The sequence below is a fragment of the Gracilinanus agilis genome, chromosome 4, assembly GCF_016433145.1.
Source record: "Gracilinanus agilis isolate LMUSP501 chromosome 4, AgileGrace, whole genome shotgun sequence".
Taxonomy (NCBI): domain Eukaryota; kingdom Metazoa; phylum Chordata; class Mammalia; order Didelphimorphia; family Didelphidae; genus Gracilinanus; species Gracilinanus agilis.
Window position 1 is genome coordinate 55,991,620 of NC_058133.1, and position 16,669 is coordinate 56,008,288.

At 39.3% G+C, this 16,669-nt stretch overlaps 1 protein-coding gene across 1 annotated transcript in view; it reads right to left on the reverse strand.

The window, feature by feature from the left end:
- RGS5 (regulator of G protein signaling 5) overlaps positions 1–16,669 on the reverse strand; it is a 96,131-nt gene that overhangs the window by 10,862 nt on the left and 68,600 nt on the right. Inside the window, exons 3-4 of the mRNA XM_044675564.1 lie at positions 16,209–16,270; positions 2,794–2,960 (exon numbers count right to left, since the gene is read on the reverse strand). Coding sequence (XP_044531499.1) covers positions 2,794–2,960; positions 16,209–16,270 — 229 coding nt within the window. The remainder of the gene's footprint in view (positions 1–2,793; positions 2,961–16,208; positions 16,271–16,669) is intronic.

Below are 16,669 nucleotides of genomic sequence, written 5' to 3' on the forward strand. Positions count from 1 at the left end.
CATTTTTATAAGATAAAGTATCCCTGACCTCCTGGAACTTAGAGTCTAGTAGGGTGACAAGAAATAGAAACAGCACACAAAATAATACAGAAGTGCTTTATAGAGGCACACAAGACAGGAAATGATCTGAGACTGATCCAAGAGGATTGATAGTGACAGTCAAGGAAGGCATCAGGGAAGGGGAGGCACTTGAATTGTTCTTTTAATGACCTTGTATTTAACAACTTTGTTATGCATACAAATATACATGTAGAGGGGGCAGCTAGGTGGCTCAGTGGATTGAGAGCCAGAACCAGAGATGGGAGGTCCTGGGTTCAAATTTGGTCTCTGACACTTCCTAGCCGTGTGACCCTGGGCAAGTCACTTAATTCCTATTGCTTGGCTGCCTTGGAACCAACACACAGTATTGATTCTAAGACAGAAAGTAAGTGTTTTAATTAAAAAACAAACAAGCAAAAGAAATATACATGTATGCATTTATTCACTTCATACTCAGGTTGTTTGTATTTGTACATGAACTTGGCTCCCCCGTGAGAATGTAAGTTCACTGCCAATAAGGACTTTTTCCTTCTTTGTAATTGTAGCCTCAAGCCTAGCACAATGCTTGGCACATAGTAGGTGCATAATAAATATTTACTGATTGACTAATTGTTATACTTGGCTCCCTCATGAAAATGTAAGTTCACAGCAAATAGGGACTTTTTCCTTCTTTGTATCTGTAGCCTCAAGCCTAACACAGTGACTGGCACATAGTAGGTGCATAATAAATGTTTAGTGATTGGCTAATTGTTGTACTTGGCTCTTCCATGAGAATACAAATTCAGTGCAAGTAGGGACTGTTTCCTTCTTTGTACCTGTAGCCTCAGCCCGGTGCATAGTAAGTGCTTTATAAAATACCTACTATGGGTAGGGTGACAGAGTTGAGACATGGCCAAGGTGGGTTTGGGAGATACAAAATAATCTAGATTATCTGGAATAGAGAGGGCACAGAAGAGGAGTAATGAGCTGAAGCTGAAAAGAGAGCCTGTCAGTGCTTCAGGCACCTCCAAGCTGGGTGAACCCAGACAAATTACTTAGCTTCTTGGACTCAGTTTCCCCTTTAGAAATATGGATAATACTAGCATCTACCTCACATGATAGCTATGAATATATAAAAGCTCTTTGCAAATCTTAAAGTGCTATATAGATGTCTTTTTTTAAGTTAGCTTACACTTACTAAAGGAAGAGAATACTGAACAAGTTTAATTTGAAACAAACAATCCTATATTTAGGGTTTTAGATTGTATTATTCGATTTATATTTATAGCATTTTGATCAATCAACAAGTAGGGACTTTCTATGCCCCTGTACTGGGTACTAGAGATACAAGGATAAAAATAAAACTTTCCCTCCCCTGGAGGAGTTATATTCTATCAAAGGAGACAACACATATACATACTAAGTAAATACAAAATAAATACAAGGTAAATGGCAGTTAGGAGGTGCAGTAGATAGAACACTAGCCCTGGAGTCAGGAGAACCCAAGTTCCAAATTGGCCTCAGACATTTACTACAGTTTGGCCTTGGACTAGTCAATTAACCCTATTTTCCTCAGTTTCCTCATCTGTAAAATGACCTGGAGAAGGAAATAGCAAATCACTCCAATATCCTTGCCAAGAAAACCCAAAATAGAATCAGAAAAACTCAGACACAATTAATGGACAAAAAAAGGCAGGGGGAGGCATCAATTAGTAGCTGGGAAGACCAGAAGAGGCCTCATCTAGAAAGTATTAATTTAGCTGAATTTTTGAAAATAAACAAAGGGTTGTAAGAGGTAGAAATAGAATGGCAATGTATTGGAGATATAAGGAACAACTAGGTCAAAGGTACAGTGAGATGGAGAAAGGAAGGAGAAAGAATAAGCATCTCCAAATGCTAAGCACTGTGCTAAGCATTTTTTAAAAACAAATTTTACATTTCAAACAAATTTAAATTAAATTTTAAATAAATTCCCCATTTTACAAATGAGGAAACTGAGGCAGGAAGTTAGTAGCTGAAACTTTAAGACTAATCTAGAAAACTAGCTGAGCTTCCTAATTGTGTAATTCCTAATCACCTCTCTAGGTTTCAGTTTCTTCTTCTGTAAAAGGGAGGGTTTGTATTAGATTACCTCTAAAGGCCATTCTTTCTCTTAATGCTATGATCCCAAGTCCACAGAGTACCCAAGGGTACACCACAACCCCCAAGGGTACAACGAGGGAAGGTGCTTAAGAGATCAGGTTCTGAAGTCCTAGCACTGACTACCAAAGCAGGATGTTATGCAACAGGCCTGAACCCATCTGGCAGCCCTATTTTGATTCCCAGTTGATCACTTCCTGCCTTGTATGCAAAGCAAGAGAGGACCACACTGAAGGGGTCTGTATGGCTGATGGAAAGCACCACTGGACAGCAGCAGAATCCACCAAGAATTCTTTCCTTATTCAATTTAGTTGTTTTTGAATTTCAACTCATTTACCTCTGCCCAAATAATCACCTCTCTCCCTTGCTCCTTGCTGCCCTCTCTCCCAGTGTTCAGTGCCCAAGTTTCTCTAACTTCCAGACTTTTGGGGATCCTCAGTGGCTTGCTCTTGAACTGGTCCACCCAAGTGATGCTCACCCACTGTTGTGAGGAAGACTAATGGAGTCTCTCTCAGAGCACAAGCCCCACTTCCTACTCCCTCATTCCATCTTGGAATCCTCCAGCCCTTCCTGCTAGGTCCAACACTAATACTAAATTAATCTTCCTCACAACACCACTCACCCAGTTAAACTAACCTCTTTAGGTGCCTCAGTTCGGATGAATTCTTCATAAATTTTCTTTGCCTTCTCCGCCATCTTGATAGGTGACTTGGTCTTCTTATAATCCTCACAGGCAATCCAGAACTCAATGTTCTCCTCACTGAACTCAGACTTCAGGAAACTCTTGAAGCTGGCAAGTCCATCTAGCAGGGGGAAGATAAGTAGAAAATGTAGGATGTTATGAGGTTTATCCTTCAGGAATCTTCTGGATTTGTGGCCAAAGGGTTAAAGAGGGAACTGAAACCCCTTTATTTCTGACTTTTCTCTGAAATGCAGAACTTGAGCATTGAGGGAAGGAGGGTCAGCAACTACATTGATTCCAAGGCAGAAGAGTGGTAAGGGCTGGGCAATGGGGGTTAAGTGACTTGCCCAGGGTCACACAGCTGGGAAGTGTCTGAGGTCATATTTGAACCCAGGACTTCCTGTCTCTAGGCCTGTCTCTCAATCCACTGAACCACCCAGCTGCCCCCTCAGCACCATTTTTCACACTAAAGAGGGACTAAATATAAACCAAAAAAAATGTTGTCAGTTAATAAATATCTATCAAGGGCCCATGATGGACCAGGCACTGTACTAAGCATTAGATACAATGAAAGGTCAAAGACGGTTCTGCTCTCAAGGAGCTCACCGTCGAACAGGGAAGAGAACATGTAAAAGACTATGTACAAGCAAGCTACAAAGACCCAGCTATACCATTGCTGGATGTGTTTCCCAAGGAGATCAGGAAAAAAAAAGAAAAGAACTCATGTGTTCCAAAATATTTATAGTGGTTCTCTAGGTGGTTGCAAAGAACTGGAAATTTATTCCCATCAGTTGGGGAATGGCTAAACTAATTGTGGTATACGATTAGAATGGAATACTACTGTGTCATAAGAAATGATAAACAGGTTAATTAAAATAAACCTTGGAAAGAACTACATGGGATAATGAACAGTGAAATGAGTAGAACCAAGAGAACACCATACACAGCTCCAGATTTAATACTTGAAGAATAAATTGTGAATGTTACCTCCAGAGAATTGACTGAAAAATGGAAACATGAAAGACATAATTTATATATACATATCTGTCTCCCAGATGATATCTTCTATCATGTGGGGAGGGAAGGGAGGGTTTGAGACACTTGTAAGTTAATTCTATTACTAAAAGATTTAAAAACATTTAAAAAAAACAAATAAGCTATATACAAGATAAATTTGAAATACATAATAGAGAGGGAAGGATTGGGGCTGTTGGGGTCTTGTTTCTTGTAGAAAGTGGGATTTGAACTGAAATTTGAAGGAAGTCAGGAGGCAGAGATGAAGAGATCAAAACTAGAAGATAGCCAGAGAAAATGCTCAGAGCTGGCAAATGAAATGTCTTGTGTGAAGACAGCAAGGAGTCTATTGGATCACAGAATATGGTGGATCTGGGGTTTAAGGTATAAGACCTTTGGAAAGGATAGAAAAGGTTTTAAATGTCAAATCATGGATTTTAGATTTGATCCTGGAGGTGACATTGTGCAGGGAGGGGATTGCCTCTAGAGTTTATTAGTTTATTAAGGATGACATTGTCAGACATGATTTAGGGGAAGATCACTGACAGCTAGGTGGAAGATGGACTGGAGTAGGGACAGTCTTGTGACATACAGACCAATCAGCAGGTTATTACAATCATCCAAGTTCGAGGTAATGAGAGACTGCACCCAAGTGATGGTAGTGTCAGAAGAGGGAGAGGGGTGTACCTTAAATCTATTACAAAGGTAAAACTGACAAGCCTTGCCAACACATTGAATATGGGGAAAGAGCAAGAGGAAGTACATAGTTAAGGACAACACCTACATTAAGCCTGAGGACTTGAGAAGATAGTAGTTCCTTCAACAGTAATAGAGGACTTAGGAAAAGGACAGAGTTCAGAGGGGGAAAGACAATGAGTTCAGTTTTGGCCACTTTGGGTCCAAGATATCCATGATATATCTGGGTTGAGATATCTGGGTGGCAGCTGGAGATTTGAGACTGGAGGCTCAGCAGAGAGGTTAGGGCTGAATAAATAGATATGAAAATCTTCAGGATAGAGATGATAATTTAATCCATGAGAGCTGATGAGATCACTAAGTGAAATGGAATAGAAGGAGAACAGAAGCGATCCTAGGACAGAACCCAGCAAGACATTCACCATTAGCAGGAGTGACCTAGATGAAGATACAACAAAGGAGAAATTGAGCAATAGTCAGACAGGTAGGAAGAGCACCAGGAGGAATGGTATCACAAAAATCTTGAGAGAATCTCAAGAACAAGAGCATGGTCAACAGTGTTGAAGGCTGCAAAGAGGTGAAGAAGGATAAGGATTGAGAAAAGTCATTAGATTTGGCAGCTAAAAGGTCATTAAGGGGGCAGCCAGGTGGTTCAGTGGATGGAGAGCAAGTCCTAAAGACAGGAGGTCCTAGGTTCAAATCTGGCCTCAGATACTTCATAGCTGTGTGACCCTGGGCAAGTCAGTTAACCTCCATTGACCTTACCTGCATTAATGTTAATCCACATTAGCCCTTACCACTCCTCTCCTTTGGAAGTGATAATTAGCATTGATTCTAAGACAAAAGTTAAGAGTTTAAAAAATAAAAAAGATCATTAATAACTTTGGAGAGGGAAGTTTTAGTTAGATTATGGGATCAGAAGTAAGGCATGACAAACATATCACCTTCACTCCTTGATCCCTGCTGTCTGGTGTCCAAATGTTCTACCACCTCTCTCCTGTTAAAGAATGAGCTCCTTGAGGGCAGAGATTGTGTCATTCTTTGTCCTTGAATCCCTAGTGACTAGTATGGTGGCTGGCATAAAGTATTCAATGAATAAATGCCTTTGAATGGATCAAAGACTCATTGTAATTTTATATAAATGTTTCAAAGTGCCAGGATCTAAAGGAGCCACTAGAAGTGTACTCCCAGGAAGTGTTAGAGATGGAGGGGGATGTGCTTGTTGTGCTTAGTGGTCACTAGCTTCTTCCCTCTTAGACTCCCAGTCCTAGAGTCCACCATAACTGAGCACAGGTGCTCCAACCTAACTTAAGCTCTCCCGAAAGACAATGAGGATTTATTTACTTTCTGCCTTTGAGTTCCTACTTCCTAGCATGGTGTTTTGTACACAACAGATACTTGATGAAAGTCAGTTGGATTGAGTCAAATGTCTCTCTCTTTATGTAGCTTGATTATCTAAACTGAAAAACATCTTAAGATCACATTATTTATGAGCTTCAGCCTCTTCTTCTCTTCCCTACCTCTCCATTCCTAAAACACAAAATGGTGGAAGGCATAGACTGTCATGGGAAGAAAAGGTTCTAGGCCCAGTACCAATCCAGGTACTTATTTTTCATCTCAAGTCATGTTTGTAGGTTTTTATCCATGACAATTGGCATATTTTCATAAGATAGACAATGGGGAAAATATCAAAAGAAGAAAGAAAACTTTTGGATTTTCCATGAACTCAACCCAAATTATCAGTTATTTAAAGCTTTCAATTAAAAGTTTTTAAATTAAAATTTAAAACTTTCAGATATCATTTTGCTTTCAGAAGGGGGGATGCCAGGAAAAACCTTAGCCACGTATGTATAAATACTTTCTAAGTGTGAGATGTTAGTTGACTTCTCTCACTCCTTGGTACTCTTTGAAAGTCCATTATCCTTATTTAGAAAATATATCCTGAATCACTTCACTTAATCTCATTCAATTTCTCTCATCATTTAATAATTCTTTCCTTCCTCTCATTATACATCCATATTTGGCAGATTTCCTTTCTTTCCCTAGCCTCAGTACAGTGCCCTACATACAAACAGGTCTTTCAGAAATGTTGTTGATATTAGACCCTTTTTCTTGATATCTTTTTCACTTATCTCGGCCCATTTTACAGTTTTTTTTTTATTTCACTCAAAACAAGAGAAACAGAGTGGAAGGAAAGATTAGTATCCATAAGAGCCATCTCTCAGGGATAATATGCTCTGGGAAGGTCATAGTATGCTTTGCTTCTCCATCACTATTTTTACCCACATGAAATCAGGTTAAATTTAGCATTTCAAGATATTTGAAGGGAAAAAGAAGTCACTAACCATCCATCCTGAGGATTGGATATGGTAGCAAATGGGGAATGATAGGTCATTTCTTTGCTTTAGTGATGAGGAGAAAGGAGTGAGAGAGAGATTGTATGCATGCCTACAACAGGTTATTTTCAGTACTACCTGGGACGGGAGAGCTCCCTCCTTCTCCCCTTATGAACTACATCCCACTTTTCTTTACAAAGTCTTGATAGTGTAGTATCAGTATTCCCATGGTCAAAAATGGCTTTGGCTCATTGGAATCCCTTCTGGTCTTCTGATATATATTTTTTTCCTTTCCCTTCATTTATCAGGGGTAAAAGCTGTGCTTCTGCTCTGGGGCTTTGAGGTATGAATGTTAAATCAACTTTGTGTCTTGTGATTTTTGGCACCTGTAGTAGATGCTATATAGACCATAGATAACTCTTGGACTGTTAGAACTGGAAAGAATGGTATACATCAGAAGTGTCAGATATATAGCTCCAGGACCATTTGACACGCTCTTCAGTATCGCTGGAACTAAATTAAAATGCTTTTTAAATATTTAATTATTTATGAAAATATTTCATGAAATATTGAACAAAATAAATAAAAACACAGTATGACATAAATAATACCACATTTTAAAACTAAATCAATATGTAGCCTGCAGGGATCCTTTTGTACAAAATAATGGCCCCTTCAGACACACAGAAGAAAATTGCTTAGATTAATTCAGTCATATTTCATTTCTAACCCAAATTAGTGCTACCCAGCTTGGACAAACACCTTATTTCTCATATTTATCTCCTAATGCCTTCTGTTTGTTTCCAAAAGCCAAATCCATCTACAAAGGACAGTAATTGGCCACTAGTCTGGATCTTCAAAATAGTGTGCCATAGGCACTTAAGTCAAGTCCCAAAGAGGAATGTACCACTTTTTAAGGGAAATGGCAGTATTATTGCAATTAGTAGGCAGCCTCCCACTGAATCTATGTATATAATAGCAATTGTCATTTGGGTATATGAAATTGCAGTTGGTTTGTTAAGAACCTTAATCTATTACCTTAGAACCATATGCTGGATTTGGAACTGGACATAAACTGAGTGAGCTAGGAATGGATAAAGATGCATTACTCTAGAAATTTAGACACCTATATTTAAATATAAATCACCTGTAGCTTATTCAATGGCTTGCACCTTAATATGAACAGAAACTGGTTTCATTTTCATTTCCTCCTTTTCCTAGCCCTACCTATCATTTTTAACACTACTTATTTTTACATAGTGAGTTAGCTGGTGGTACCCTCACCAGTGCTGCTGGTCCTGGAGTTGGGAAAACCTGAGTTCAAATTTAGCCTGACCCACTTGCTAGTCATGTGTGTGCTGAGCAAGACACTTAATTACTACCTACATTAGTTTTCTTACCTGTAAAATGAGGTTTATAATTCCACCTTCCTTCCAGGTTCATGTGAGAATCAAATGAGTTTGCAAATGTAAAGTGCTCTGCAAACCCAGAAAGCACTATGTAAATGCAATTATTGGATAAAAGGTCAGGCTTGTGACCCTGGGCAAGTCACCCAATCCTCATTGCCTAGCTTTTACCACTCTTCTGTCTTAGAACTATTATATTCAAACTCTGAGAATTGTTAGTCTCACTTTGATTCACAGGTGAAGACAGTTGGAGACTTCGGAATGTTCCCAGAGGCCATGAGGACAGGGCAAAGGTGCTTGGCCTGAGAGTATAAATACTCCTAACAGCCATCTGGGAGGGGTCTTTGGTCTTTGGGCCTTTTGATTTGGTCCTTGGCCTTTGACCATTGATCTTTGATCTTGGGTCTTGGAGCATTGATCTGTGGATCCCTGACTGTGGGTCATTGATTCTCCCTCAATCTCCCTACATCTTTAGGCATTTGAATCATTATTAACTATTTAGGTATCTTGGCCTGGGTGGTGAATGGGAGGAAGGGAGGTGAAGAAGAAGAGGGAGGTAAGGGTGGATATTTCCTGAAGGCTGTCAAGGCTGACATATCACAAACTGATAATAAGGAAGCTGAGAGAAATCACAATATATGTACCAACCAAGCAGATTACCCTCTCTGGTTTGGCAGTGGCCAAGCTGAACCAAAGGAGTGGGAAAAACAATAGCTCCCGCTTTACTGAAACAACAGCCTACGGTCCTGAGGGATTATCAATAATAGATATTAGTGTGACAGGGTCTCCTATCCCCAATCCATTCCTGATTATTCCTTCCCCTATTTAAGATCAATAGATAAAGTTTCATTAAGTACCTTCCTGAGTGGTCATTATATCACAACCCTTGGGGAGGGAGCAATGCTGCCAGATGAAAAGTAATCCAAGGCTAATTAGAGCCCAATATTAATAATTAATTCAACCCTAGGTGGGACCTGAAATGGTTACCCATCCACCAGACCATTAAAGGTCTTGCCTGGGCTCTGTTATTTAGAATAGGGGAATTATATCATCCAGCAAGAGTGATTGGGTTAGTGTTTCCCCAGTCACCAGGTACCTAGGGGAATACAAAGACACAGCTTCCCTAACCAATATCCCCTAGAAGCCTAATAGTATCAGAGTCCTATTTTCTTTATAACAGAACCAATACACAGTGTTGATTCTAAGACAGAAGATATGGGTTTTAAAAAAAGAATTACTAAACAACAACTACAACCACAAAAATCCAAAACTGAATATAATTTTGCCAATGTCCTTTTTGTATAGTTATATACACTCCCAATCTCTCTTCTAGGGCAGGATATGCCATAGATAGAAACCCTTAAGGAAATGAACCTAAAGCAAGTAGAGGAGGTCAGTTGTGACTAAAAAAGATCAGCTATTACCAGGCAACAAGTTATGTTCAAGGCACAGAAAAAGGTTTTAATTGGAACACAAAGGGTAAAACAGACAAGTGTGGGATAAGGCAAGGTAAGAATCCAAGGACCATGGTATTCAAATGGATCTAAGTTTCTAAAAATAATCTACTTTCCTATTTGACTTGGCACAAAGTTCATGTCTTTATATTCTGGTATTTTGGGTTAACTATCTCCTCTCCTTAGTCTTCTGCAGGAGCTGCCAATAATGTTATCAGTATTAGAAACAACTGAATTCGAGTGATGATGAACAAATAAAATGATATCCCAAAGTAAAAAAATATCATCATGGTGTAATGAAAGGAATATTAGATTTGGAGTCAATATGTCATGAGTTCTAATTCCTGTTCTCCTACTTATTAGATATGACCTTAGGCATATCATTGATGTGCTATATAAAATAATTTCCTATCTGTAAGGAAGAGACTGGATCAGATAACTTCCCAACCCCACTTCTAGTCCTAAGATCTCCAGTTTAGGTATCTGGTGAATCATTGTACTCATTGTGTGCAGTGATAACAAGAACAGCTGACATGGATGGAATTAAAGAAAGAGCACTGAATACAACTTCCCAGGGCAATGAGTCCATTTCTTAGTTACTGATATCCTGAACAGCTGATTAACATGGGTTTCTTCCAAGGATGATTTGTAGCCTCTGAATCCAATGGATTTATAGCATCATCCACTTTATGCAGCAAGGGTGATGGTGGGTCATGGAACTACCTTAAATATCTCTGTGTGCAAATCCCTTTACTTAGTGTTTCATATACTTGAAACTAATTGAGGTAAATGGAAAGAGCATTGTGCTGCCAGAAGACCTGGGGGTAGTCCTATTTCTGATGTTCAAATAGCAGCTCTAGAACCAAGATTCAACCTGCCTGGGATTCTCTCCTTCCTTACCTCCTCCTCTGGGCTTCAAGACTTGGCTCAAATCTTCCCTTTTTCTCATGAAGAAGCTGTTCTAGGTGCTGCTTTCCCTCTCCTACATGCCTTCCCTCTAAAATTACCTTCCATTTACTCTGTCTGTATCTTGTATTCACACAGTTGTCTGCATGCTATCTTTACCCTCACACTGCCTTCCAGACTGTAAGCTTCCTGAGGGCAGGGATGGTCTTTGGACTTGATGTCAGTACTTAGCACAGCACTTGGCACATTTTAAACTCTTAATAATTCTACTGACTGATTGAGAACTTGTTTTTGCCTCTCTTTGTTCCCATACAGAGTATTTAACACAATGCCTAGTACAAAGTAGGTAGCTTAATAAATACATATTTATCTGTGTACATGATAAACTAACCTAGGAGATTTGTGTGAGCAGGAAATTTTCATTTCTGTTTTTGCTTTCCTGAAGAATAGCACCATTTAATAAGAAGATGTTTGTTCTATTTGCCTAAGAGAGTTCGTCTATGATCACATTAAAATCTATTCTTATTACCAGAAGTCTAAAACTTTTTTGTGGTTATTCAAAACAGTGGTATCATAATCCCAAAGCAAAGAACCATGGGAGTAAATTTCGGCATTATGAATCCAGTCCAACCTCCTTATTTTATAGATGAAAGACTTAGAGTTAATGCGATGTGTTCAAAGCCACATAATTAGAAACAAAATCAGAACCTTCCCCAGATTTTCTCCTTCAGATGCTTCAAAGAACTCAGATTTACTTTATTTGAGTACTTTTCCTCATTGATGGAGCTCATAGTCCCTTGAAGTCTTAGCCATCACGAATTGCTTTAACTATAAAAAAGTTATCACCCAATAGGTAAAGCTCCAGTGATGACTATCTCTAACTATAGTCAGCAATGGAGTCCAACATGAAGCTCATACTCCAAGCCTTTCCATATGGAATATGGATCCGGCCAAAGCTTGGGCTCTGCTGTAATAGCTTTGAGAACCCAGAGTCACCATCAATGCTACCAGGAAGCTTCAGAGGTTGGCTACTATAAGGGTTCTCTTTCATTTACAAATGACAAATCCTATGGAGACTAAGGATGTCCTCCTGAAAATATCAGAGAAGGGATTACTTGTCTCTCTTGTACTCGCACACATTAAAAACAAATTTATTGATGTTGATATATCTGGAGCATTTAATTATTTTTGTTGTGAAGGTTAAGGGTGTTGAACACAAGGATAAATGAGAAAAGAGAGTAAGAGAAAGTGGAGGAAGATAATAGAGTAATTGGAAAATGGTAGCAAGGGTACCTAAAGATAGAATGAAAGATGAAAACCAGATGTTGAGCTGCTCTGTTCCCCATGGAAGGCCTATGAGTATCTCTAGGAAACATTATGACCTTTTAGAACCTTATGAGGAAAGTAGGTCTGAAATGAAAATTTCTTGGTGAATGTGATATTTCATTTCCCTGGACTCACATATTGTCACTGGGGAGGCGGGGTTATTTAACAAAACCAATCCTAATTTAAATTAGGGCCATTTTTTAAAGTTTAAAGATAATGTACTTTATGGGTCCCTCCAGACCTCCTAAATGAAAACAAGATAAACCCTTCTCTACAACTGAAGGAGAATTTGTAGGAGTTGGAGCATTTTTAGAGCACAGCCATACTCTAAATCAATTTAGGACCCATGGAAAGAACCAAAGATCATGAAGCTTGGAGAAGAGAAGGCTAAGTTGTGACTCAATCATAGCCTTCAAAAAACCCCATAAAACTTGTGGTTTGTAGCTTATTTCCAGTTGTTTTCATTTACATTAAGGAAAGATCAAGAGAAAACAGGTTTACTTTATGGTGTTAGGGGTCATGTGTAGTGCCCAGCATTAGCACAAAGGCTGTCTAAGTTCAGTATAAATCAAGATACAAGGTCTACAGTGAATGTGATGTGCCTGCCCTTGGAGGTATAAATCAGAAAGAAGTTCAGAATCTAAAAGATGGAAACAACCTATAAAGAAGGGCAGATGGATAGGCCAGCTGGTACTTAGGAAGGTTTAGGGAAGGAAAGCAGCAAAGCAGAAGACAAGGGCCAGAAGACTTTGGGAAGCAAGACATATGGATCAGCACCTAATGTTTGATAGAGATTATAGGGTGATAAGGAATCAAGTGGGGAGAAAAATGGTCCCTGACTCGCTAGCTCTCTGGTATAGCATCTCATGGTGTTGGTCTCTGTTGGCAGACTGGAGTAGGCTATGGTGCAAGGGAACAGGTAGGTCTATTATGGATGTAGAGCTAGAAAGTCCATCATTCATCCATTTACTCATTCATACTTATGAAATATGTCATGATTCTGCATGTTGGCAGGGGAATGGGCTGAATGTCCTCTTCTAATGCCTCTAGGGCTAATATTTACAACTTTCTCTCAGTAGTGATTATGTTGTTTTGGTACATTTATAGATCTGAAGTAATGATTGGATGGGAATTTAGAACGATGAATGACACTTTTCCCTGACTCCAAAGACTCAATGTTGAAAATAATGGATTTCGTGACTTTCACCATGAAAAACATAAACTTCTGAAATAAATGCTAAAGATTTAAAACTCTCTGACTCCAACTTGCCTGCTATCCTAACTCACTTATTCCAACAGTTTTTTGCCCAATGATATTCCTAGAAATAAGGGCCACTCTCTCCAAGGATTATAGGGACTCAAAAGGAATGCCCATAAATAGGGAAATATTTGTCTTCTTGACTCTGTTGAAGACATCATCATGGGATTAGTGAACATCATGGCATCTTAAGAACATTGACAAATAGTGTTGATTTGATTCCATAATTGTTCATTTTGTTATCATAATTCCATGGATTACAACACCTCTAAGTCAAACCTAAGTTAATAAAGAAGACTAGCCCAGTAATTGAATGTCCCAAGCAATCCAACAGGGTTCTACCTGAATCACAATTTAGTTAGGCCTGGGACTTGTACAATAGTACTGAGTGAAGAATGGGAAGTTGTGAGTTTGAACCTCACTGAGAGAATTTACTAAGAAAAAAAAATATAGAAAGTCAGAAGAGATATTTTGGGATACTTAGAACAACAGGAAAAAGTTTTTTAAAACTCAATTGTGGGGGCACAGCTAGATATCTCAGGGATTGAGAGTTAGGTCTACAGACAGAAGATTCTGGGTTCAAATCTGGCCTCAGACACTTCCCAGCTGTGTGACCCTGGGAAAGTCACTTAACCCCCATTTCCTAGTCCTTACCAGTCTTCTGCCTTGGAACCAATACCCAATATTGATTCTAAGATGGAACGTAAGGGTTAAAAAAAACAAACCTCCATTGGAAGGAAGAGGAAAACTAAACGAGGGAAAGGACTTGACTGAGTGAATGGGATCATGATTGATGGTAATGGACAAGACAAGGAAGGTAGGACTATTATCTGCCTTCTGTTCTCTCTTATAAAGATGAGGATCTTCAGACCAGACATAACAGGACAAGACCAGTAGGGAGTTTAGATGAAAAATGAGGAGATGATAATGGGGCTCCTAGTCCTTCTTCCTATCACCAGGCCCATATTTCCTAAAACTGTGGAGCCATTACCAATGATCTTTTAAAAGAAGGTGGTGCAAAATGACTAATTAATGAAAAATGTTTTACATGATTGCATATGTAAAATATGTATATGATTGCTTCCCATTTCAAAGATGGGGAAGAGGGAGAAGGGAAGGTGAAAATTTGGAACTCAAAATTAAAAAAAATAATGTGTTTTAAAAAAAAGGATAGAGAACAGGGGTTATGCTGTAGGACTGAAGAATGGCAATGTCTTCATTTTCAGAAAATAGGTGAGATGGAGGCTGAGCTTTAATCTCTGAGCAAAATTAAAATGACTTTGTTGGTATTTGCATGGTAATGGTTTGTGAGATTCTAGAAAAGGAAGTCAATGCAGAACTTAACAATACCGCCACCCCCCAAAAAATTAATGTGATTTATAAAGAGAGGGAGGCGATAATCCATCTGAATGCTTTATGAATATTTTGGCTAGTTTTGAGTAGCTACATTGGTCTATTTGTGGTTTTCTGGTCACAAGGGTCCCATGCTTGAATTGAATTGTTTCCTTCTCTTCTCTACTTCTTTTTTTTTTTTAAACCTTTACCTTCTGTCTTAGAATCAATACTGTGTATTGGTTCCAAGGTAGAAGAGTGGTAAGGGCTAGTCAATGGGGGTTAAGTGACTTGCCCAGGGTCACACAGCTGGGAAGTGTCTGAGGCCAGATTTGAACCTAGGACCTCCCATCTCTAGGCTTGGCTCTCCATCCACTGAGCCACTTAGCTGCCCCCTCATTTCTACTTCTTAAATGTTGCTGTCTTTCAAGATTCAGCTCAAGTACTCTCCATTGGGAGGCCTCTCTCTTCTTACTCTATCTGGTATTTGCTTACTTTTGCCATATTTCACTAGGAAAACACAAGCCTGTCGAGGGCAAGGTTTGTTTGTGTTTTTTGTCTTTGTAGACACTTAATAAGTACTTATTGGACTGAATTGAACTGAATTGCTTGGATGATGATTATAGAGAAATTTCTGCACATAATCAGAAGAAATTTTTGGAAGTAGAAAAGAAGTAAATTTCTCGTCAAGAAAAGGTGGGGAAATATCTAATAAATAAAGTCAAATTAGTTATCTTGGGAAGTAGTGGTTTCCCCTTTACTTAAGGCCTTCACATGGGGGCTGGAAGGCCACTTATTGGGTGTTTTTTGAGGGGGGACTCTAGTCTAAGTACAGGTTGGAGTTGGTGGCCCCTGAGGTCCCTTTCAATACTAAAATTCTGCCTGTGAAGGAATACCAGGCTGGGATTCAGGAGTCCCAGTACTAAGAGTTTTAGTTTCACTATTCAGACCACAGTTGGAATATTGTGTTCATTTCTCATCACCACATTGGAGAAAATACATTTATTGCAAGGGAAACCCTGGATCAATATTTGTTGATTAATTGATCTTGAAGAGGGCAATTGAAATGCTCAAAGACCTTGAATTTCTGGCATATGAGGATTGATGCAGGCAATGGAGATGTTTTGCCTGTAGAAGAGAAGGACTTAGATGAGCCAGTCTTAAATTACTAAAAGGTATGCTACAAGGAAAAAGGACTTTGTTCTATTTCATTCACTCAATCCATCTGTTGTTGTTGAATCCTCTCTGACTCTGTGATCTCATTTGGGGTTTTCTTGGCAGGGATACTAGAGTGGTTTGCCATTTCTTTCTCCAGCTCATTTTACAGATGAAGGAACTGAGGTAAACAGGGTCAAGTAACTTGTCCAAGATCATTCAGCTAGAAAGGGTCCAAAGCTGAATTTGAACTCATTAAGGTGATTCTTACCGATTTGAAGACCAGTGCCACCAAGTCACCACGCCAACAAAAAAATACTTATTTAGTGCCTACTATATTATCCCCATTTTATAGAGATGGAAAATGAGGTGGAGAGGTTGATTGACTTATCCAGGGCAACACTGCTAGTAAGTTTTTAAGGCAGAATTTAAACTCCATTTTTCCCAACTCTAGGGGAAATAGTGCTAATAGCAGTCAGGACTTACAGTTGTTCTGCAGAAGCTTCTCCAGGGAATCACGCCACTGTAAAGCCTCTTCTGGTGATGGCCTAAAATTAAAGGAAGAAAATGAGAAGAGTGAAGACTACGAATGGAGAGTTAGACATATGCAATTTCTTTTTTAAAAAATCCTTACCTTCTGCCCTAGAATCAATACTGTGTATTGGCTCCAAGGCAGAAGAGTGGTAAGGGCTAGGCAATGGGGGTTAAGTGACTTGCCCAGGGCCACACAGCTAGGAAGTGTCTGAGGCCAGATTTGAACCTAGGAACTCCCATCTCTAGGCCTGGCTCTCAATCTACTGAGCTACCCAGCTGCCCCCAGACATATGCTATGTTGAACAATCAAGGGGACTCTTCTATCCTTCCTTCCTTCCTTCCTTCCTTCCTTCCTTCCTTCCTTCCTTCCTTCCTTCCTTCCTTCCTTCCTTCCTTCCTTCCTTCCTTCTTTC